Source organism: Astatotilapia calliptera, chromosome 6 (assembly GCF_964374335.1).
Source record: "Astatotilapia calliptera chromosome 6, fAstCal68.1, whole genome shotgun sequence".
Classification (NCBI taxonomy): domain Eukaryota; kingdom Metazoa; phylum Chordata; class Actinopteri; order Cichliformes; family Cichlidae; genus Astatotilapia; species Astatotilapia calliptera.
In genome coordinates, this window is record NC_137427.1 from 24,270,778 (window position 1) to 24,296,192 (window position 25,415).

Sequence of the window (25,415 nt, forward strand, 5' to 3'; positions counted from 1 at the left end):
CTGTTAAAAGCCTTTGCTTGTGTTTCATTTGAAAACTTTTACTAATAGACTGTGGATTTACTTGCATAGTCTATAAATTTTACCAATGTAGTGCCTCAAAATGATGATTATTTGACCATCATTGTTGTGTTGGCAATGCACTTTGCAAAATTTCTGACCAAAACGTAGCACCAAGTTTTTAAAATAATGAGGGTGGTAACCACTGAATAGTGCTGCCCCAAGAAGCATAAAGTGCTAGCTAGCTAGCCAGTTATTGGCATCACCATCCTCCTACTACTGGCTGAAAATCCATCCTTTCTGCTGTGTATTCCACCACAAAAGGTGGCAAACATATAGTACTGTTCAGTCAGCTTCTGACTGTAATGAGCACACCATTGGAGAATGTCTGGTGGAATGCATGTGCCCAAACTTTTAAAAGTCACTCTTCTTATGCATTCAAAAAGACAAGTGTTAGTGCAGAAATGTACAATTTGAGACACAACACTTGATTTGATTTTAAATATATACAGTTGTGGAAAAAAAAAGTTTTCATGCAGCCCTATGTAGTCCTGTTAAAGAAGTAAGTGCCCCCCTTACTGCTTCCACAGGAGTTAAGAGAACAAGAAGCAGCCTGGTCTTTGCCGCAAATGTACTAATTATCTGATGACTGGAAAGCAGGATCACTTTGATAAAAGCAGAAGTTTTGGCAATTTGTTGATCTGGAGCATTCAGGTATGTGTTAGCAGTATGCTTTGGAAGATGTCACATTTGCTTTGACACACACACTTCAGACTGCACAAAGGTCATAAAACACTCCAAGAGCCACGACTCAGACTCTACTGAGACCTGTTAAATGCTAACAGTACATAATAGTACGATCTAAAAGGCTGAACAAGTATGGCTTTTTCAAGGCATCTTGAACAACGTCCTTGTGGAGTGGAGATGTTTGACTGTAATGCACACCAAACATATTGGCAGAAAAACCTCATACCAACTGTCGACCACAATGGTCATGATTTGGACTCGTTTTTACAGCCAAAGGACCTGAGCACCTTGCACTCCACCATGAACTCATCTGTATAACAAAGTACTTTTGTCTCAAATATGAGGCCATCTTTCTGACAGCTAAAGCTTTTCTCAAATTGGGTTATGCAACAGGACAGTTTTCCCAAGCATAACAGCAAATCTGCAACAGAATGACCGAAGAAGAAAAGCACCAAGGTGTTGCAATGACCCAGTCAAAGCCCAGACGAATGAGCCTGTCAAACCTCAATGAAGTGAAGCACCAAGAGTGGGTCATTCCTCCACTGTGACAAGAGGGTCTGATAAAGCCATAAAGAAAACAATTACTTTAAGTTATTGCAGCTAAAGGTGATCCTACAAGCTACTGAACCATGAGGTGTACTTAGTTTTCACTGGACTGCAGAGAGTTTGGGGAAAACTTTCTTTTCCAGCTGACTGTAGGTGTTACTATATTAATCATATCCAACTAAGTTGTTCTGAAGTTGCAGTGTGTGCAATGACCTGAAACAGACTAATGAAAACAAATTGTCACCTTTAATTTTTTATGCGATGATATGTCAAAATATGCCTTTTAAAGGTAATGTCGTGGCTGTCTCTTTGTTTTCCATCCATTTTAATGAATATAAAGACCTAAATATATTCACTTACCTGAGCCACTGTAAACTTTGCACGTACTTTGCACACTTTGTCTTATCATAACAGGAGGTACACAAGTGTAACCAGTGTTTTAATGGTTTTGGCAATGCTCTGTTACATTTTGGAGTGTCAGTAAGTCATCCCAGTGAGGCAGCATGCACCAGAGCCCTGGGATTTAAAATACATGGAAAAAAGGAAGACATCATTAATGTCATTAGTTACAGCTCTGTTTGACTCGTCAAAATGTCTGCTCCGAGAAAAGCATAATGACTTGAATTTGCATAAGCATTTGACAGGTGTTGAGCTGAGAGCATATTCTTTTCTCCCAGGGGTGCTCCTTACTCCGAGCCCAGACAGCATCGTTTTCTAATAAGATTTTCATGGGCTACTGTGGGTGAGATTTCTCTACTTTCACGTCCACATAAAAACACCAGAATTAAACGTATCCATCAAAGAAAACCAGATGGAGAACTGGCAAACCTCACAAAGTGGTGGAAAGTCATAGGGTTTAATCATATCCTTCATCGCATGCAGGTGATGCAAAGGTTTAATGCTGTTACTGGCTTAACCATCAAAAGGGCGATTTCTGGGCCTGTCAGAACACAGAAACGCTTCACTTCCTTGAAGATACCCCCACCCCATTTAAACAACGACCACGTTAACACGCAGTCACCTCAGAGGGAGCCTGCATACCTGCACGTAAATGGACAAGCGATGTCTGACATGACTCACCTCTTCCACCTTTGCCCCGTGACTAATTTCACCTCTTTATAGGACCTCTGTCTCTCTGTACCCCGGATGATTTAAGTTGTCTTTCTCTCTGTCTGCAGACCTGAATGAGTGCGGGCTAAAGCCAAGGCCCTGCAAACACAGGTGCATGAACACGTATGGGAGCTACAAGTGTTACTGCCTGAATGGCTACATGCTGATGCCTGACGGGACCTGTGGAAGTAAGCCTGTTTCTCTTGCACACACACACTTTGATTGTTAACACTCTTTGTGTTACAGCCTGAGAGGTGGAAGTTTCCTTTCCCTGTCTGTGTTCTCCTCATGGAGGATTCCTCTTTTCACTGAATGTATCCATCTGTTTCTACAGGACACGGTGTTGATATCATTAAGAAATGTATTTCCCACTCGTACCCCTGACAGCAGCCTCACAATCCTTTGATAGACTGTTTTGATTAAAACACCGTGTTGATCTGCTTCATTATAGTAGCTCTTCAGACTAAAGAACCCCTGTGAAGAACCCTTTGAGGGCTGAAATGAAAAATATGAAAGAAACACAATCTACAGACCCTTGAGTGAATGTGCACATTTTCTTTTAGGGTTTTTTTTTATTGTTTGCCCCGAGGTAGTCCACAGAATGTGAGCTGATGCCTGAACATGTCTCCCTGTAAATTCTGTTTCCCACCTGATAACTATTTTCCCTGCACGTTTCCACTTGAGGACTGTATGACTCCCGATACCTCTTTTTAATTAGTTCTTTTGTACGAGGGGAAAATTCACTCCCCACCTTTTAAAGTCTAAATCGCGTAACACTTGAGGCAATCTGAAATTATCCTAGATGTTGTTGTCTAATGATAGCATGATGCCGTTAAACACCTTGCTGCTCCTCCTTTCTCCCCTTTGATCAATAGATCACTGTAGCATTTAATCAGCCCGGCCTGCCTCAGTCATCAGACTCTACTCCAGGGTGCCGGCAGCAGCTGAAGTAGCAGTGGCAGCAAAAGCCTCACTTTTAATTTCCTTTTTAGAGCCCACTGTTATCAAGACAGGCCGAAGAAAATCTGTTTCATTACGTTATTATTTTTGGAAGTTCTTGATCTGCCCGGCACGTCTCAACAACACTCACGCCTCACGCTGTTGCTTTGATATCGAGGGGGGGAGATGGATTATCAATCTTTGGGTGTAACAAAGGATAAAAGTGGGCAGGGGGAAGATTGCTGGAGCTAAGGTGTGAGCACATGGCAACTGCACAGCAGAGAAGTCTAATAATGGCAGAGTGAGTGCTGTGCCGCTGGCAGCACCCCAGGGTCAAGCTAATATCAGAAAAGGCAGGCGAGTGGCCTGGCTGTTATAAATTGGCTGGAGGAAAAAGAAGCGCGCGCGCGTGTGTGTGTTGGTGTGAGGAAAAAAAAGTGTAGGTGAGAATGGCATAAACTCTTCTCCCTTTGTACTCCCCAGTGGCACCAGTGTGTGTTAATGTGTGCCGTGTTTCTCTTTTACCCATCAGACGCTCGCACTTGTGGTATGGCCAACTGCCAGTATGGCTGCGAGGTGCTGAAAGGAGAGGTCCGATGTCAGTGTCCGTCGCCGGGGCTACAGCTGGCTCCGGATGGGAGAACCTGTGTGGGTACGTCCCGGTCTTAAAATATCTCCACATGCCTGAAAGCTGAGCTACTCTTATCTGTGAGCGACTTGCAGCGTGTAAATCCTCATAAATATAACTTTTTTTTTGTTTGTGTGTGAGTATGTGTTTGTGTGTTTTTCTCAGCCTTTAAATTTGCTAATCAAAGGCAACTATTTTGGCAAAGGAAGAAAAGAAACTGGCAACACAATTTGCAGTTTAGCCACTCGAACGCAAATCCTCAAAGCAAACAACTCATCAAAGTTGAATTCATCCAAATTGTTTCACAGCGCATCACTTTGATTTCATCGTCGGTCCTTCTCGACCAAGTTGTTTGCTTCCTGTTGCTTTTACAGCAGGAATGCGATCGAGGGAATCCCACATGTCTGCCTTTACTGCCAATTTTATGTGACACTGCTCCTCAGAGGGGTACCTTAACAGATGAGGTGGGCAGTTGAGGCAGTTAACCTGTGTCAGGTTTAAACACAGGGTGTTCACTAGAGGCTCTTCCCCTTTATGCTGCCTTATAGGGCCACTTAACTGCTGGGCAGCTAAAGGGGTGGTTTTCTAAAATAGCACCGACATGAATCATGAAGAATTATGAAGGGGACAGAACCCTTTGCCTACCACAGGTGTTACTACAGTAAACTCTGGACGTGGAGAGTTTTATGGAAGCTGTATAATCATCCTCGTGGACGTGATTCTATGTAGGAACCAGAGACTGAAGTGAAGCATCTGGCAGCTAATGAGGTTAATTAGTAGCATGACTGGATATAAAAAGAGAGGATGAGTCTGTCAGATGTAAAAATGGAGAAGGGTGTGAAAGTCTGAATTTGTAAGTGGTTCAATAAGTTAAGAAGACCCTTTCTTAATGTAAAATTAAAAAATCTGATGTAAGAGAAAAGGTCAAAAATGAACGAAAGGTGCGTGAGCTTCAGGCCCTCAGGCACCACTGCATTAAAAACAGACACTTTTATGCATGGACTCAGGAACAATTCTGAAAAGCATTGTCAGTAAACACAGTTTATCGCTGCCGCCCCAAAATGCAAGTGAAAACTGTAGCATGAAATAAACAACCCTCTGGGCCTGAGCTCATTCAGTGTGGACTGAGGTAAAGAGTAAAAAGTACCCTGTGGTCTGTGGATTCAAAATTTGAGTTTGGAAATGACGTGTCCTCCAGGCTAAGAAGGAAAGCAGTTATGACGGTATGGGGTGTTGGCATTAACGCATATGTCATAAATAACTGAAAAGGCACCATTAATACAGGACACTGTTTTGAAACAATATTATGCCGACATTTGAAGACATTTTTCAGCATGAGGAAAGTGATAAATAAAAATAAATAAATTTCTTATTTCAGCAAGAAAATGCTGAGAAACATTTTGCCAGCAGAAACCCACTGAAAACATTTGGCACATTACTGTATGAAACAAAAAAAAAACCCTAAACAAACAAAGAGGCCTAAATATCAACATCATGAGAAACATCTCACACTAAAAACTACAGTTATGGGTTTTTAATGAGGAAGAGATGATGAAACGCTGTCGGTCAAATCTGTGTTTTTTAAGCACATAACATTCAAAATGAGCGCATATTCTTAAAAAGTCCATTTGATATGTTGTACTTGTACTATATTCAATAAAATATAGCACTGGGATGACTAGAAAATCTTGCATTCCCTTTGTACTACTTCACACAGTGTTGCAACTTTTGTGGAAATGGGATCGTAGCGCACTGCTGCTCATATCTGTAGCTTTGCTCTCATACATGTTTCAAAGTGCACGAACGCTGCGATCGGACCATCGTAGTGTGTCGGATGTTTTAGTTGAACTAATTCTCTGTAACCTTAACAGGAATGAGTACAAGTTTGTATGAATGAGTCATTATAAACCATATATATTCATCCCATCGGCCATTCTGGGTTTTTTTAATCATTGGAAGCGACTGAAATGCATGAATTGGTACAAAATGTAAACATAATAGCTCCAGCAGGACTACTGTAGCTTTTTTAGGAAACTCCACATGCTTCAGTGTTTGTTTACTAAAAGTGAATTAGGCCGGGAATCCTTGAAGAAGGATGTCTCACGATTCACTGGATGAAGGTATCGACTTGTTTTTGCTCAGTGTCAGAATTTGACTGAAACACCATCTGATTAAAGTCGGCTTCTCACAGAAGCTGTCACTTTCAGCACATTTTAAAACATAAACATTGCTGATATAGAATCTGTGAATGTGAAAATGGGGTAAGCATGATTTGCTTTTTACTCTGTATAAAGGTGCAGTTACTTTACTTTGTGATTTCAAATATAATAATCCACGTCTGCCCTTGCTGTGACGGCAGTGATGCATCCACAACTGTTGGCCATTAAGCAGCTCCACTCAAGCAGTTTGGGATTAAGATCCTCGCTGATGAGACCCTCAGCAGTAGTTGTTAATGGGATGGGAAGAGCTCTGCCCACTAACCGCTCTCGCTTGTTTTCCCAGCTGGTCCAGGTGACTTTAGTGTTGTTAAGGTTATTTTAAACAACAGTTTCTGAGCACCTCAGCTGCATTATGCTGCAAATAAATTAAAGATTTTAAGGCGAAGCTTTCAGGCTCCCAGCGTCTAAATATTAATGATCACATGCCTGTAAAGGTGATCAACAGAGACACTTGGAAAAAGTCTTTAAATAATGAAACAAGCTAGTGTGTGTTGTTTTCTGCTCGCTGAGCAGAATGTAAAAGGAGCTTTGTTCATAAATGAATACTAAGCAGGGATGAAGAACATGTGTTCCGGCATGAATAGTAATGTTTAGTTTAGATTCAATTATGCTTTCTAATCTCAATTTTTTTTTTAAATCATGTCGTTTTATTTTGAGTGCACTTCTTATTTAATGCATTATAGACATTTATCTGAGCATTTTCCTCAATTTCTCAATCTTCTTTCTTTTGCAGATGTGGATGAGTGTGCAGCAGGGATAGCAGTGTGTCCCAGGTTCAGGAAATGTATCAACACCTTTGGTAGCTACATCTGCAAATGCCACGAAGGCTTCGACCTGCAATACATCAACGGAAAATACCAGTGCATAGGTACTGTGGCAGCGCCTCTGTTGTGAGGCTTCGACTGGCAATACTCACACAAAGGTCAAAGATGCGCTGAGGTGGCTTGAATTTAAGCCGAGGTACTTTTAGTGATGCGAGTTTTGTTTTTGAACTGCTTATGAAGGAGCCCGATGAAAAGAAAAGAAACACGCATGCAGAGATGAGTAGCAGAAATCCATGTTTGATACTACAATGTGACAAACTTCTGCTTTGCTTTAGTATTTTAATTTAATGCTCTGATGCGGTTTTCAACCAATCTCTCATTTAACAGGCCCGTTGTGATTTTCTATTTGTAGGTTAATTGGTTGTAAAACAATTAGTTTAAAAAACACGATTCAGTGTAACAACTACATCAGTAGATACTTTGCAAAGGGAAAACAATGCAGTAACAAAAAACAGGAAAATTGCATTTTAAAATGTAACTTGTACAAGCAATTAACCATATCTCACATGGTTATGGAGGAGTCTTACCTTTGCAACTCTGGATCGTATTTCCGTTGCATCTTTCAGCTTTAGCTGTCAGACAGATGGCCTCACATTTAACTTTAGAATATTTTGATACACAGAGAAGCTCATGGCCGACTCAATGACTGCAAGGTGCATGGATGCAGTAAGTCCATACTTTCTTTTTCACATGACTGTATTTTTCAACTAAAAGAAAAACAGAGATTAAAAAAACTTAGTAATATGGCAATTTAATAAACTTTTAACTTTCAAAAGGTGGATTTTTAATTGTTAGTATCATGCTCATGAATTCTAACCACCAAAAATGTGAAAAACAAATACAGATTAGCTTCTATTGCAATTCATATCCTATTTTATCTGCTTTTGAATAAAATTATCAAGTTGATTAGATTAAAGAACGGCCAAGAGCAACTTGGCAGGTGCTCTTTAAATGTATCACAGACACATCTCTGTATCTTGGGGAGGACTTTTACAACAACCTTCGTGGTGATTTTTCCTCCGGTATTCATAAAAGGTCGACTATTATCCACTTAAACTCTTTCACTAACAGTACGACATAAATTTTGAAGCTTCCTTTAAGTGGATGTGAAGCAATTAGCGTTTGATATTCTGCTTTTACGTTTTAAGCTTTCTGCACTTGCACCCAGGAGCTGAATGTTGTTATGCTTCCATTATCTTTCAGATGTGGATGAGTGCTCTTTAGGTCAAAGCCACTGCAGCAGCTTTGCCACCTGCTACAACACGCCGGGCTCGTACAAGTGCAAATGCAAAGACGGCTACAGGGGGATGGGCCACGACTGTAAACGTAAGTCCCGAGAGAAAACCGCAGAACTAATATTCAGTTTATCAACAAGGAACAGGGCTTCAGGTTTTTTTTCTTTTTTCTTTGCCTGTGTCTTTAAAAATGTGCTGGGGGGAGCAGGGAGAGAGGGAGAAATAGGCTTGCAAGCACAAAGCTTGGACTGAAATTCCTTTCTTTGTAATAGCTGTCAGTCATTACTTGACTCACCCTGCCCCTTTATCGCATGTTCCCAGATTGACTTGGTTTTTTGACATGCGGCTCGGGTAATAAGGACACAAAGAGGAGTCGTCATCATCTGTGATTTGTTGTGATCTGTTAGTTGGTCTCATTCTGCTTACTGACACAGAGTTCATTACAGTGTGCGTCGGCACTTTTTTACAGCAGCTCAGTAGACAAAGAGTCATTTATTCTCCACAGTTATTTAATCAATGGACGGGCGCAACTCATGTGGCATTCCACAGAGCAAAGTTGGAACCTGCTGCATATACTTCACCCCACCGTCCTGCCCAAAGGGTGTGAGCCGCAAGTGCTCAGGGAGTCACGTTGCAATATCCTATTCATGTATCACATATCAAAGTCGCCTGCAACCTGAAAAGGCAATAACAGAGTTCAAACCTTTTGCCTTTGTCCACTCTCATTCTTCACTCATGAAATCCTTAGGAAACTGCCACTATCACCCCTGCCAAAAAGAAAAAAAAAAGAAAGCCAACCCCCCAATCTGTGTCTCTGCTCCTGGACAATGTGTGCAGCCACAAAGGAAAAGGCGGTGTAGCTTTGATGACATGAGCGAGGGTGATCTTCGGGGCACAGCAGCCTGACTTAGTGCAGAAATCATTCCATACACTTCAAGCAGCTCTAGACTTGTGCTGCGAAGCCTCTGGCTATGAGCATACAAAGAATTACTAATCAAGATGACCGCACGGACAGATAAAAAAGACATGATAAGAAAGCAAGATCGATTTTCAAAGAGCAGGAGTTCACTGAACGTGGGCTGTCTTAATGGTTCAGCTTGTGAAGTCCTGTAACTGTGAGTGAATGTGAACTTATGAGCTTCGTTTGCAGCTGTGAGCTTTTGCTTTCAGTGTTATTGGAGACACCCAATTTGTTTTAGAGTGCTAACATTTAGGTAATGGTTATCAGAAGTCTCAGTAGATGAAGTAAAGCCCTCTTCTTCAAAAAAGTGAGGCTAATAATTGCAGTTAGTCTGCAAATGTATGCCTCATTAACTCTTAAGTGCTCATATTTCAGTGCTCCATCTGCATTTTCTCATTATTTCAGCCATCCCTAAAGTGGTTATTGACCCCCCGAGACCAGGCAAAGTGCCTCCAAATCATCACAACCACATCCCAGACTTGGATCAGCAGAGGACCACCACCACTCGCCCACCAGTCACTCCAAAGATCATCTTCCCTAAATTGCCGCCAACCGCTACAACTACAACCAAGGCACCCCACCCGAGGGTGACCCCATCGCAACACAAGCCGTTGGTCCCCACCCGAAAGCCCTTCATACCCACCCGAAAGCCCTTCATACCCACCCGAAAGCCCTTCATACCCACCCGAAAGCCACCGGTACCCACTCGCAAACCCTACATTCCAAGGCCAGCAGTTCCCACCAGACCACCCTTGCCACTGCCACCGGTCACACCAGTGGACAATACCATCCAGAAGGAGGTCACCAAGCAGAGAGGGGATGTTCACAGTAAGAGGCTTCTTGCTTTACTACGGTGTTGTTTTGTTTCAACAGGTGATTTAAAGCCATTGTGATAGCTTCCTCCCCTTTTCAGATACATACTTATAACTCAAAGTTTTTGAGTCATAAGTATAGATATTGTTTTTTCTTAAGTAAATACACATGAAATATTAAAAAAGCAACAGTTTGATGTACTTCCTCCAGATGTTTACCGGAGGAAGCCGTAAGCACAAAATTTACATTTTTACCTCGTACAGTTGTTAGCAGGCAGCTGTTTGTTTACACATCTGGCACACAAAGAGCAACATCAGTATTAACTTTAAGTGTGTTTTTCTTTTTATCTGGCAAACAAGTTCAGTGCTCCCAAAATGAAGACGACATCTGCTTATTAAAATGTCCCCTTTTACACTTCACTATCCAAACATAGTCATAAAACGATTGATGTTGTGTTGTGTGAGGGACACTTTCATCAGGAAATCATGTGACATAAGACATATTTAGATCCAACTGTAGAGTCTTATAAGGTGTTTCTTTGTCTGTTCCACATGCGTCCACTAATCTGTTTTGATGTATATAAGAAAAAAAATCTGGCTCCTGAGCTGCTAAATGCTCTGCAATGTTCAGCAGCGAGCTGCTATTTTGAGTGATTGCTGCTTGTTGCAGGGCAGGTAGTGTACAATGAGTGTTTACAGCTTTTTCACTGAGAACAGCTGCTGTGTCTGGAAAACAAGGCTGACTCGAGGCAGTAAAAGTGAACCAGAACAGTAAAGCTGTGGGCTGCAGAACAAAAACAATGAGCTTAAACACTCCATACAGGTGATGCAGTCTTTCACATAGCAGCTATAGAACTACACGTTGTTCTTATAAATGTATTTTTTGGGGGGATGGAACAGCTTTAACTGCTCTGAACATGTAGGAAAGCCTTGTTTGTTACCTTGGGGTTGTGGCTCAGGACGATTCAACGTGTTCTCCTGCAATTGTAAGGTCAGTGGTTTGATGCCCGGGTTCCTCCTGTCTGTATATTAAAGCACCCTTGGTCAAGATAAGCATTAATCAGTATGTGAGTGCATGAATGTGAGACATGGGGCTCAGACACAGAATAAAGCTCTGTGTGAATATATTGTGTATGATTGGGTACTCTTGTAATGAAAAGTGCTTTGAGTGCTCAGTTCAGAACAGCGCTCTATAAGCACCTGTGCATTTACATTTACAGCTTCAGCTTTGTGATTATGAAATGAACCCTGTTTTCTTTTGGTTTCCTTATAGCTGAACTGTTCATTTACACCATGGGTCTTAATAACATCTGCATGAATTATCTTTTAATTTGTATCACATTTGCTACATCTGGTGTGTTTTTAAAAAAAATTTAATTAGTTTTAGTTTTTGCAGTGTATTGTTTAAAAATGTACTGTGCAATTTATTTATTTTTTTCAGGGGGGAAAATTACACTGATGATGTAGATGTCTCAAAAACTCAAAACTCTAAAACAAAAACTCACGTATCAAATGCGACAAAAACTCACGTATCAAATGCGACAAAAACTCACGTATCAAATGCGATCCACTTGGCATTAAGGGGTTAAGTTGTTGCATTCGCACATCCAGATTTCATATATTACCATAAACAGCAGCTGGCAGCTGGTGTATAAAGTTCATCTTCCAGCTTTGTTAGCTCAGATATGTCAGCAAATTTGAATCTCAAAGTTTCCATTTGCAAAGTCTTCAAAATGGTTCAACTCAAAACTCAGAGGTCACTTTCAAGACCAGTTAAGATACACTGGAGCGGGAGTTTGTTACCCACTGTTTCCCCCCCTTCCCACATTTTGGACAATGTGCCATATTTTGACTAGTTCTGCGGGACATGCACTTTTACGCAGTCTGTATGAAGAAAACACTTCTTATTATAGTCAGAAGAAGAAGGTAAAGTTAAAAGTCCCCAAAAAAGTCACAAACTTTGTAGATTTTCTTGAATATGACAGAAGGTGCTGCAAAAAAAGCGGTTTTGTCTGTTTTTGTTAAAGGTAGTTTGCCATTTCCCACAGGCGGAAGATATGTTGTGTGGTGACGCAGGCTGTGTGGGTCATAATTGGATAAAAATTGCTTAAAGTGTCATCCTATCTATAGATACATCCAAACAGAAGAGCTGCTGAAATAACAGTGAAATAAAAGAGAACACAGGAGTATATAAAGACTATTGCACGAGTCTATAAGAACAAACTGAAGCTTCCTTTTATGATCACTGTATATTTGTCCTGTATTTGCTAAATGACAACCCAGTGACCTGCGCAGTTTAGTGTATTTTAAGTTTAAAATTGGATATGAACATTTCAGAAAACCTCTCAGTGTTGTTGACGTGTCCCACTTTGTCCCACACAAACACAGTGTTTGCTCCACATTCACTTTATTGGGATCTGGTCACCTTAATGTGTTTTCCAGCTAGCCTGTAGTGGCAGCCAGTTTTCAGTTTTAAAGAAATCCCCTGCCTCATCTTCAACAGTCAAACTACATGCCACTTGCTTTTTTTCTTGAGTAAACAGTTTATAATTTCTGGGAAAAGAAGATCGATAAAACGCACTACACACCAGAGGTAAAATATGTAAATTTGATTCTGGCACGAACGCTCCCTTTAAGTCTCCTATATAGGCGAATTCACAGTGATTTCCATTTGAATAGAGCTACACCCACCTTCAAAATGCAGCTATTGTATGGAAATAATGTCCAATTTTTTTTGCAAGAAAATGAAGTATTATGAGCTCAGTGTCACAAAGCTGTACAGTGAGAGAAGGAATGTCTTTCTCTTCTCAAGGTAATTATCTTTTTGGCTTCAAGTGACAAACACAAACTTAGCCAGACCGTTTGTTATTCACATGTCACGCAGTGCTCTCGGCCAAGCATCAAACTCTGACACCAATTACCTTCAAAATGAATCACATTCTCAATCAAACCAAATAACAGAATGAATTATAAATAATGTTAGGTGGTAAGACTGCTTTTTTTTGGCTTTAACAAAGGAGCTAATCAGGCCAATCGTGTGCTGCACCTTTTCAGAACTGTGAATTGTTTCTTAATGAGAAAACTCGCCCACTGTTAAGTCTGAAATATGCAGTTCAGGGCTGAAATCACGATCCTCGTTTTTTCTCTCTCGAGCTACATGATAGGGCTGGTTGGAATTTTGTATTTTGTTGACAGTGCTCAGTAAATCCAACGATAAGACAAAAAAAGCAGCAACGAGTTGATCCCACTAACAAATACTGTCTGTGTATTAAAGACCCGATAAAGCTTATTTCCAAGAAGTGTCTCTCTTTTGGCGTTTTGCTTGCTTGTAGCCACAGCAAATTACAGTGTTTACTGAAAACTCGGCATTAAGCTGTTCTCCCTCAAAAATATGTATGCCGAGAAACTAAGTACAGAATAAGAGGTGAGATACTGTGGTTCCTATTCACCTTGCCAGATGGCATCACATAATTAGAAAAAGGGAAGAGGAGAGAAGATTACCTTAACACCTGTCTGCCCTGCTTGAGGGAGACATCAATCTAATAGTCCGCACTACGGCAGAGCAGCTCTAGAAATCAGAGCTTGCCGAGGATGGCTTGAATCAGATGAGAGAGAGAGGGAAGGAGGGGAGGAGAGACATCACTGAGTGATTATTCAAATAATTAGACGGAAATAGGGATGAAAATGAAGAAGAGCCCCGTGGCGTGAAGAATACTTCAGCTGCTTCTCGAGTGCAGGTGTGCGTTTCAGTCGGAACTAATTCAAAGGTTTTCACAGATTCCTTTGGGTCTTGACCCGTGAAGTGAGCGGAACCCGTTTTTGAAAACCTCGTCTCTATAACCTTTTAATCATTAAGGAAAAATGTGAAAGCTGTGATCACCTCACAGTAAGATAAGGAGCAGAGGCTGAGATGAAGTGATACGCTTATCTGAATTGTGCATTTTTGTTATCGACGTGTGTTAGAAAAATGACAGTGTCTTTGGTTTTTACTACAACGACAGCTTGTCCTGCGTAGCATCTCTGCTGTTTGCTTGGCAAAACACCATGAAGTCGGCTTCCAGCCAAATAATGATGATAATGCTACACAAATGCCTATAAAACAACAAATTGTTATGACTCTGTCTGGATAAGGTTTAAAGACATAGTGCCAGAACTGCCAATTAGTAAGCTTTTGAAATGCTAATAGTCACATTTGTTTAACTACAGAGAGAGGCAGGCTAGCTGTGTCTCGCTGCTTCCCCCTCTTCATGTTAATGTTGTTGCCTGCCACTTCTACCTCCATCGAAGTCAGCAAGAACTCCAATAAACATATTTTGCAGAATATAAACATGCCGTGAATTGTGTCAGGAATTCTTGTAAATTAGGCTTAAATAAGGCTCTTAATCTCTGAATGCAAGCTGCAGAGATGTGAGGCTTTCACTGAGCGACAGTGATGGATGGATGATGAAGTGCGATGTTTAACCTGCCGGTTAAAAGATGCAGCTACACGGTGTCTAGAAAGGAATAAGTACACTGCACTTGTCTCTAAACCTTAAACTCTTTCTTTCTTTACTTTTTGCTCGGCAATTGGGCAGAATGTAGAATATCAACTCTGCAGCTTTTACTACCAAATAACTGGCTTGAAACACACACACACACACACACACACACACACATGGTCAAGAGTCAAACATCACAGCATATTTCAAATTATTGTTTACATGTTTTTCTCCCCCCTCTACCCCACATTACAAAGACATCCTTAGTTGTTAGATAGATAGATAGATAGATAGATAGATAGATAGATAGATAGATAGATAGATAGATAGATAGATAGATAGATAGATAGATAGATAGATAGATAGATAGATAGATAGATAGATAAACCGGGACTCTGGGTAGTTGAGTCTAATATGCAGCTTCTGGGTTTTTTGCAGTTTCTCTTAGAACTGCACAATCTGACCTTGGAGTGAATTTGCTTGGACGTCCACTCCCAGGAAGACTGGGAGAGTCTTGAGTTTTATTCACAAATGTTTTCCTTTGTGAGTAATCTTTCTCACTGCAGAATAACAGACTTCAAATTGTTTAGAAATTACCCTTCTGACCATTCTCAGATTAATGGAGAGCAACAGTTGCTTCTCTAAGGTCATTGCTGTGGTCTTTTCTCCTTGCTCACACTTGCTCATGATGAATTAATTAAGCGCATTTGATTAGCAGGACCGAGCTGCTACTTCACCCTCCTAATTCCTCTGGAAGCAGTAAGAGCGTGATATGTTAAACCTTAGAGCTGAAAGACAATGCCCTTTCTTTTTTACATCACTCATAGGTATATACTCTACAACCAAATTCATAGGGATGCTTGTTCCTTAAAAGGACAGACACACAGAGAGACCTGGATTAATTAATTATTCAATTAAATTTTATTTATATAGCGCCAAATCACAACAAAAGTCACCTCAAGGCGCTTCATAGATACAGAGAAAAACCCAACAATCATATGACCCCCTATGAGCAAGCACTTTGGCGACAGTTGGAAGGAAAAACTCCCTTTTAACAGGAAGAAACCTCCGGCAGAACCAGGCTCAGGGAGGGGCGGGGCCATCTGCTGCGACCGGTTGGGGTGAGAGAAGGAAGACAGGATAAAAGACATGCTGTGGAAGAGAGACAGAGATTAATAACATATATGATTCAATGCAGAGAGGTCTATTAATACATAGTGAGTGAGAAAGGTGACTGGAAAGGGAAAACTCAATGCATCATGGGTATCCCCCGGCAGCCTACGTCTATTGCAGCATAACTAAGGGAGGATTCAGGGTCACCTGGTCCAGCCCTAACTATATGCTTTAGCAAAAAGGAAAGTTTTAAGCCTAATCTTGAAAGTAGAGATAGTGTCTGTCTCCCGAATCCAAACTGGAAGCTGGTTCCACACAAGAGGGGCCTGAAAACTGAAGGCTCTGCCTCCCATTCTACTTTTAAATACTCTAGGAACAACAAGTAAGCCTGCAGAGCGAGAGCGAAGTGCTCTAATAGGGTGATATGGTACTACAAGGTCATTAAGATAAGATGGGGCCTGATTATTTAAGACCTTGTATGTGAGGAGCAGGATTTTGAATTCAATTCTGGATTTAACAGGAAGCCAATGAAGGGAAGCCAAAACAGGAGAAATATGCTCTCTCTTTCTAGTCCCTGTCAGGACTCTTGCTGCAGCATTTTGGATTAGCTGAAGGCTTTTCAGTGAGTTTTTTGGACATCCTGATAATAATGAATTACAGTAGTCCAGCCTGGAAGTAATAAATGCATGAACTAGTTTTTCAGCGTCGCTCTGAGACAGGATGCCTGGGATTGCTCGAGAGACTGGTGTGTTTATGTGTGTGTGATCTCCACACTCTCAGATTCCTACGACTGACAGACTACATCACAGTCTGCCAGGTGGTCGTGACCCAGCATGTGCAGGAGCCCTTTCAGTGTAGAGTGGGAAGGGGCACACATTAAGGACTCTGGGGGGGGGGCTTGACAGTTCAAGTGCAGGTTACAGTTCATTCATAGCAAACGCACACGAAGCAGCCTGGAGGGCTAAGAATATTTTAATTGATAATTTGTCTCATTAAATTCCACTGACAAGTGCAAACCCAGTATATATCAAAATAAGGATGTCTCTGTACTTTATATATTTTTGACATTTTCAACCATTTTCAAAAGGCATTTTAAAATCAGACAGTGATCATTCTAACAGAACAAAAAGGTCAAAACATTGCTCACTAAAAAAAACATGGGTTTTTTTTCTCCGGCGCACACTTGACCTTTAATGACTCGGCTCAGTCTGTGATATTTTGGTCAGGGTGACACCATCGGACAAGGAAAGAGGCTATTTAAGGAGAGGCCGTGTACCTCGTGTACGTTCGTGTACTGAAGCTGCTAGGTGTGCAGCCGTAACATTTGCTCAGATGTTGCATCAGATGAGCCATCTTCCTTTTCCTCTTTATGACTCACATTAGACCTCTAGTGTTGCTACAGGTTTTTCTCAGGTATTCCAGTCTCTGGAGTCTTGCCTGTTATTAATTGTGACTGACATTGGTTATGGAGGTGCTAAGCCATGACATTGATTTTGCCATGTAAAATCTTTGAGTAATGAAACAAAGGGATATAACAGCCACAGGCAGACGTTAGTGAACAAACATAATACCTTTGTTAATCCTTTATCTAAGCCTTTGTCTCTGTTTCTCTGTCTCTTTCCTCTCAGTCCCCCGGAACCCCAGTGGCAACACAGTCCTCGACATCGACTTTGACATTGAGCTCGGCAACACGGCAGACGAAGCCAAGGATGACCCAGGTAAACAAAACACATTTGACAGAGACAATCAGCAAGAGCCCCGCTCATTGAGCTCGAATGATGATGGACGAGTCGCATTTACCGTGACCAAAATGAAACTGACAATCATCTCCCGCAGTGCTGCTGCAGAGGGTGAAGGTATTACAGTGACCAGATGTGTTTTGATAGGGCCTTCACCAGGGGGTGACACATGACATCTGGTCGTTTCGGTTTAAATAATGGCTCGCAGCCCAGAAAGCGGTGCAAGACTTTTCCCACTTTTTGCATTACGCCAGCTTGATTGCTTGACTGCTTGAATGATGAATTGACCATTTTGAAGCACATCACATCTTCGCCCAAAACCTTCGTAATACTTGAGTTATTAAGGAGGTTCCCACAACAACAAGCTTTTGTGAGGAGATGGCTTCTCCTGTCATGTTTGCTCAATGTGATTTATTGATGTCAATGGTATGCAGCAAAGATTGCCTAATGATTTAGTTGTGTGTTTATTGTGATTTGGGTGTATCATTTGATACGCCGTGTCACAGGCACAGAGCGTTTTCATTGGCTCAGAAAATGAACTGGCATTTTTTTTTTCTTTCTTCTTGGAAATTCTGTTTCAGGGACAAAATGATGGATGTTATTTTCATCGAACCAATTTGTACCGCAGCGCCTGCATGCTACAGCAGCTGCTTTGCCTGTGTTGCCTTAATGTTATTGTCTGGGCATCATCACTGGGATCTTAGAAATCATCAGTCACTGAATATTACAGCTGTGTTGTAACCACGATGTATTTTAATTACAATGCAAGGCATGCAAACAGTAGTCTTTGTGTTCACTTACAAACACAATGACATCAGCAGTTCCTGCAGCTCATGTAAATATTTATGATATTTTTCTCTTATTTTTATAGATGAATGCACTTCTGCTCGTAATTTGTGCAGCTCCATTTCCAATTCATTTTTCTCCAGTGCATCAGATCTCTTCAGAGAGATTACAACATTACAACAAATGTTTACGCTTTTATTGTATCATCTTGTTCATCAGAAGAAGCTTCGCCAGTCCTCTCGCTCCTGGGGAAGTTAGAGGCAAAAAAAAGCAAGGTTACTGTGAAGCATTACAAAGAGCAGACTGACGCCTCGTGCAAGTGTGTGCATTCTCCACTTCTCTGAAAAGTGTGTGTTTTTTTTCTTCTATTCAGAGTCGGGGTATCTGAGCTGCTCCTTTGATGATGGTCTTTGTGGCTGGATCAGGGACAAAGACGGGGACCTGCACTGGGAGACGACGCCTGATCCATCAGGTAACTGAAGGGCAACTTGATTCTCCTCAGTCACACGTTTGTAATACGGCAAAGTGTTTGTTTTATTGGCAGGAACTAGAAATAACACGAGCCGTGCTGCTTCACACGCGCAAACTCACACTCTGGCAATCTAAGTAGCTTCTACTCAATTACAGGTCAAGGTGAAATCACTCCAGGGAAGTCGTTTGTCTCCTCTGGAGATTAGCGCTTCACTCTGCAAAGCGATGCAAATGAGAAGTAGATTACGTGACCCATCAGGGATACCTGTGGCTCACATTAAATAGGAATACAACACCGTTACTTTGTGGGTTCAGACGAGGAGAAGACATAGTGAATTATGTTAAGAGGACTCTCTACGGGTAGTGAGAAGGCTTAAAGGTGCAGTGTACTGGAACTGTTTAACTAGGTTTGGTTTCCTTTGGCAAATCGTTTAGTCTTGCAGTTATTAGTGTTTTCAGACATTCCGAATGAGGCCTCATTTCAGCTAAAGTCCGAGCTCCTTCACAAAGGCAATAAAGGTTTTTTCTTTCCCCAGACCTATAAGATCCCTGACCAATCATTTAGAATGAATCATAAGCTAAGTGCTGACTTAGAGAAATTCCTTTTAATGGACAACATTTCAATTTGCAGTAACCTCTCTGTGCTACTAATGTTAATCAGAACACTTAAATAATCGCTTAGCTATACTGTACATATATGTGTGCGTGTGTGTGTGTCTGCCTAGTTTTTTGCAAAATCCCCAGTGTGTTATGAAGCATGTAATTATTTACTGTTCATCCCTTTAAGTACTTTGATCGACAGCCACGGGCAAACACTCATGCCCATTAGAGGATTGGCATAGATTTGGAGAGCGCTCATAATTTATGCAGAAAGCTTCTGTGGGCCTGCAGATACTTAATACACCCCCTGCAGTTAACACCAGCCATACATGCTGTATAAGCAAAATACATCAGCATTAATCAGCTAATACTCAGAGGCTCTATCGCCTTTAAATTTTTAAAACTGTAGCTCAACTATCACTAACTAATGCATAAATTAAAATCTCCAAAATACATCTAGTTGCCAGGGCCACTACATGTATTTTGAGGGAAAGAAACATAAATGGGTCAAGGGTTTGTCTAGTATCTATATACTGTATATGTATTTTGGAGATTTTGATGCACAGAAACACAAGTATCAGTTATGTTTATATACCATGTTTGTTTTAAATGATAAATTAACCACAATTACAGGAAAACAAAAACAAGTACACTACAAAAACATGACAGCATTGCACAGTTGATGCAGTTTTTTGGCTACACATCGATGATGTGAATCTCTTGTTCCAACACATCCCAAAGGTGCTCTATTGGATCGAGATCAGGTGACTGTAGAGGCCATTTGAGTACAGTGAACTCAACGTCATGTTCAAAAAACAGAAATCATTTGAGCTTCGTGACATGGCGTGTTTCACTGCAGGGCAACCTGCACGTGGTGAATAAAGCCTTGACTGATTGATTGACTGTTGGAAGCAGACATTAGAAGATGAGCACATTGTAGTCACAGACATGGTCAGCAACAATATGCAGGAAGCCTGAGGCTCATGGTGTTACCAGAAACTGTCCCTCAGACCATCACACCATCACACCGAGCCTGAACCATTGATACAACACAGCATCCATGCTTTCATGTTTGAAAGCATGGATGGATGTTCAGCCAAATTCTGACATTATCGTCTAAATCAGCGGTCCCCAACCTTTTTTGCGCCACGGACCGGTTTATGCCCGACAATATTTTCACGGACCGGCCTTTAAGGTGTCGCGGATAAATACAACAAAATAAAACTAGTACCGGTACCGAAAAAAAGAAGATTTATTCATAACACACGTGAAAAGACCCAGGAAAACCGTGTTAACGATTAAAAACGATAACAAAATAACGCTGAAAACCAATAAAAACCCTGAAAACTATACATTTCACACCTGAGCCTCAACTCTCGCGGCCCGGTACCAAACGATTCACTGACCGGTACCAGTCCGAGGCCCGGGGGTTGGGGACCGCTGGTCTAAATGTCACAGCAGAAATGGAGAGTTAAGCGACATTTTTCCAGTCTTCTATTGTCCAATTCGAATGAGCCCTTGGGAATTGTAGCCTCGGTTTCCTGTAGTACATCTACTTCAATGTTCCACATGTTGTGCGTTCAGAGATGACCTTTGCGTTATTTTGATATGACTTGAGTTGCTATACCGTCTGAGTCTGGCCATTCTCATGTCATCTATGACATCAATAGAGCTTTACTTTACACAGAGAACTGCCACTCTCATGTGTTTTGATTTTATTCAGACCATTCTCTGTAAACCCGAGAGATGGTTGTGGAGAAATATCCCAGTACAGTAAATCACATGCAGCCAAGAGCAGCAAATATGGCATCAACAAAATGCCTCGTTTAAAATCACTTAAATCTCATTTCTTCCTCATTCTGATCCTCAGTTTTTTTTATTGTTTTTTTTATTATTGAACTTTTAATTGCAAAGCAGGAAAACAGCAGTCACCAGCATATACATATACAGGACAAAGATGCATCTACATGTATAGCAGGACCTGGGAGGTAGAAAGAAAAACCCAACAGCAATAGTAATAGACAATGAAAAAGGTTAACAATTGTCCCTTTGTTGCCAGGCTAAATCCTGTAAGCCCGATTTCAACCTCTGAGCAGAAGGAGTGTCCAGATGGGCCAAAAAAGGGTCCCATGTGCGATAGAAAAGGAAAGGTTTGTCCTTAAGTGCTGTAGAGAAGGCTTCCATTGGCACAATACATATCACAGACTGTAGCCACTGGTTGACAGATGGAGCCTTATCAGAAAACCATAATGCACTTTCAAGCGTAGTGTAGCAGTATGTGAAGGAGATCTTTGCTAATCATATAGTCCTAACAAGCAAGTCCTTGGACCCAGATTCTGATCCTCAGTTTGAACTTCAGCAGATCATATTGACTATGTCTACATGCCTTAAAGCACTGAGTCACTGCCATTGATTGGTTGATTAGATATTTGTGTTAACAAGCAGTTTCGAAAGTGTACCTATTGAATTGGCTGGTGTGTATATTTCTTTTTACTATTCTTCAAGTGACAGCAATAAAGTGACAGGAAAACACAATGTGGCTTTCTAGAAACCACTAGGGAAACATTGTCATCAGAAGTTTGCATCGGGATTCTAGAAAATAACGCCAATAAAAATGTTTTTAAATGACAGGTATGTGTGATGGTATACATGGTGAAATAGAAACCAGTTTCTGTGGCAGTAAAAATGCACATGCATCCCAAAAACAAAGCTAAAGGAAAGAGAGTTTTGTCCATTTTTTTGGTCATTTTAGTTCTTCTGGTCTGTTTCAACAAATTTTCTCTCAGATCTGTCTTTCAACTTTGTTTGGCTCAATTGAAGTGCATTCAAACCAAATCCCTGATTCTTGCTTATATATTTTTCTGCACTGTGTACAGACTGATGGTGATATAGGTGATAAACAACATGACATTTAGAAAAAAAACGGCAAAGCCACAAACATTGATTATTTTATTAAGTAGTTTCAGAGTACAGCCTTCTCACAGAAAGCTCATGCAGCTTAATCTTATCAACACAACTCAGTCTTTACTTCTTTTTTTTTTTGTGAAAATTTAGATTACCATGTCATCACTGACTTAAAATCTGTGACTTGCATCCGCAGGTGGACGCTACCTAACGATACCCGAAGCAGGAAACAAGAGGACTGGACGAGGAGCGCGGCTGGTCCTCCCCCTTATCCCTCCCTGGAATGACGGCAATCTGTGCTTGTCATTCCGGCACAAGCTGGCAGGTCACCATGTGGGAATGCTCCAAGTGTTTGTGAAGAAGGGAAAGCAGTACAGTCCAGCAGTCTGGGGTCGAACAGGTGGAAATGGCTGGAGACACACCCAGATCACATTATGGGGCACAGGCCTGGAAAGTGTAAGTATAACAATAAATATAAAAAAATAATGAGTCTCTCATAAAGTAAAAATATTTAAACATCTAACATCATTTAATGTTCATACTTTATGTTCCTGTTCCTATGTAAGAATACCTCAGTGTGCCTCATTTTACTGCTGTTCATCAGGTGATCCTGAAGGGGGAGCGCGGGCGAGGCAGGAGCGGAGAGATGGCCGTGGACGACATAACCTTGAGGAAAGGCTCCTGCACAGAGGAGCACAATCTGAGGAGACTTTGACTGACAGAACAGGGCGAGGCAGAAAGAAAACAAGAGAGAAACTCATCTCAAAGAGAACGGACTCTGTTGTGACCCCCCCTCTCCCCGCTCTCTCTCTCTCTGCCTGGGCACTCACAGATCCCTCCCTAAACCCCTCAGCCGTCGTGTAAACAAAATCCCCCCAAATCATGCGTCTGCAGAACAGTGGGTTTCTCTCACTCGGCTGTCCGTTAATAAAAGGACCGAACCTGTTCTCGTGGGTGGATCCCAGCAGCACATCCCCAGTCCTCTCAGCTTCCATCTCACTCCATCACCTTATTACTCTAAAGTGTGCATGTACCTACTCACCATGGAAATGTCCTCCACCTAACAGCACTGGCAGCCTTCCAGCCGCACCGCTGACAGGCCCACGCTCACTTCATTTCTTCCCGGAGAGAGGATTGTTCCTTTATTTAGGGAGCCCGCTTTTGCTTTGCTTTGATCCTTTAACCACAAGCCATTGCTTTTTTAGTTGCTTAATGGTGAAAACATGTGGCCAGGGGTGCATTTTGTGACTGTTTTGATCAGAAAAAAAGAAGAAGAAACAAGCGGTAGATTTCTTTTGGTTGGAGATTTAAAAAATGTACATAAAATACAAATTTTATTTGTCAAAATTGAATTGGTTCTAATGCAGATTTCTTTCAATCTGATATAGGCCCACAGCATAACACCAAAAGTCAGTTTACCGCTAATTTTGCTGGTCAAATGTGAGTTGTTTTTCGTTTTAATTACCAGCTACTGTTCTATAGCACAGCTTTGTCTGAAAGGTCCTTTTTCTTGCCACAGCATTTCAAAGACCTGCTTGGTCGCAGAAAGTTCAGATATTTAGCATCTTTTCTATCGTGTTATTGCCTGTTGAGGTTGGTAAAACTCTGCGATCATGTTCTTCAGATACTTGAAACGTGTAAAACAGAATCATTGTACGATTTTCGAGTCAACCGAAAAGTTACTTTTTATTATACACTTTGTGCTTTGTTATATTAAGTGCAGTTTGTTATAAAGATGATGACACCAACACCTTTTTAGGTTTTCACAAATTGTATTATTGTAAATGTAGTTGTGTGTACATACTCTAAACAATCCCATTTGTTGTGTGATTTATATGTTATGTAAATTCATACGTAGATATTGATTGGATTTCAGCTGGTTGATATTTCAACTTTTAAGGAAAGAACGTGTACACAGATCAAAACCTTGTGTAGTGCAAGGCTGTTTAAAGTGTCCAAAAATGTGTCTTCATATGGTATAAAGCTCTGTTTGTAACTTGCTAAGCACATAGTTGCATATTGTATGATGTGATAATGAAGGGCATTGTAAAGGTTTTCTGTGTGCATGGTTGCATTCACCAAATTCAGAATTATCCAGACCAGTATGTAAATAAAAAAAACATTTGAATGGTGTGTTTACAAAAAAACAACAAAAAAACAAAATTGGCTTACTTCCAAAGACGGACATGCTAGGTGATTGGTGATTCTAAATTAGCTGTAGGTATGGATGTGTGAGACAAATAAAGGTTTTACAGTGCAATCAATAAAGTTCTGAATGTGTGTGTGGGCGAGCATTTGGGTTGTGAATGTGGCTTGTATTGTAAAATCCTTTGTGTGGTCTGAACACAAAAACACAATATTGTTTACATTTCCAGTTCACCTAGCCCCACAATCCTTACAAAACATGGTAAAATGTTAATATTTGGAAGAAAAAAAAAAAACACGATTTAGCCCTCTGGCTTCCACCCAGGAAGGATAAGTAGAGGCTCAGAAATTACAACATGTTGGAAATATCAAAAACTGCAGATCCAGAAATGCCTGCTGTTTCCAAAAGTGAGTCAAAGACATCAGTGTTAAAATGCAACTTTACAGCCTTTAAAAAAAGACTTTGGTGTCAGCAGCTAATTTACACCTTCATCGCATATCAAAGGGTGTTGAGGGTGTATTTTTTTAACACACAAAAAGTTCTGGAAAATCATTGGTGACATAGTCACTTTGATTAAGAGGTAAGTGCTGAACACCGAACACCAGCTGTAATTGCTTCATTCAGCTGTGTTTCATCTCCTTTAATTGTTTTATTTATATAGCACCAAATCACAACAGCAGTTGCCTTAAGGCACTTTATTTTGCAAGGGAAAGACCCTACAATTACACAGAGAAACCCCAACAATCAAAGGATCCCCGTGAGCAAGCATTTGACAGTGGGAAGAGCGAACTGCCTTTTAGAAGAAGAAACCTCCAGCAGAACCAGGGAGAGTCAGCCATCTGCTGTTGGGTATGAAGGAAAGGAATTTGGACAAAAGACATGGTGTGTAAGAAAACTTTAGATTAATAATAACCAATAATTAATGCAGATGTGTGTATGGTGAATGAAAAAAAGCAGCCGAGAGCAGACAGGTGACCCTGGATTCAGAGTCCAAGTATATGCTTTGTCAAAATGTAACATTTTAAACTAAACTACTTTTAAGATTTAAAATAATCTTAAAAGTAGAGAGGATGTCTGTCTACCAAATCCAAACTGGGAGCTGGTTTCACAAAAGAGAGGCCTGAAAGCTGAAGGCTCTGCCTCCTATTCTTCTTTTAAAT

The 25,415-nt window shown here is 40.9% G+C and overlaps 1 protein-coding gene across 5 annotated transcripts in view; it reads left to right on the forward strand.

Annotated features, from left to right (window-relative positions):
• npnta (nephronectin a) overlaps nucleotides 1-24,403 on the forward strand; it is a 57,621-nt gene extending 33,218 nt beyond the window's left edge. For all 5 annotated transcript variants that reach the window (XM_026171215.2, XM_026171214.2, XM_026171212.2 and 2 more), the window contains 9 exons: nucleotides 2,469-2,588; nucleotides 3,872-3,991; nucleotides 6,920-7,054; nucleotides 8,214-8,336; nucleotides 9,612-10,034; nucleotides 17,238-17,327; nucleotides 18,508-18,606; nucleotides 22,306-22,565; nucleotides 22,714-24,403. In XM_026171215.2, coding sequence (XP_026027000.2) covers nucleotides 2,469-2,588; nucleotides 3,872-3,991; nucleotides 6,920-7,054; nucleotides 8,214-8,336; nucleotides 9,612-10,034; nucleotides 17,238-17,327; nucleotides 18,508-18,606; nucleotides 22,306-22,565; nucleotides 22,714-22,824 — 1,481 coding nt within the window. In that variant the 3' untranslated portion in view covers nucleotides 22,825-24,403. The remainder of the gene's footprint in view (nucleotides 1-2,468; nucleotides 2,589-3,871; nucleotides 3,992-6,919; nucleotides 7,055-8,213; nucleotides 8,337-9,611; nucleotides 10,035-17,237; nucleotides 17,328-18,507; nucleotides 18,607-22,305; nucleotides 22,566-22,713) is intronic.
• The last annotated feature ends 1,012 nt before the right edge of the window (nucleotides 24,404-25,415 follow it).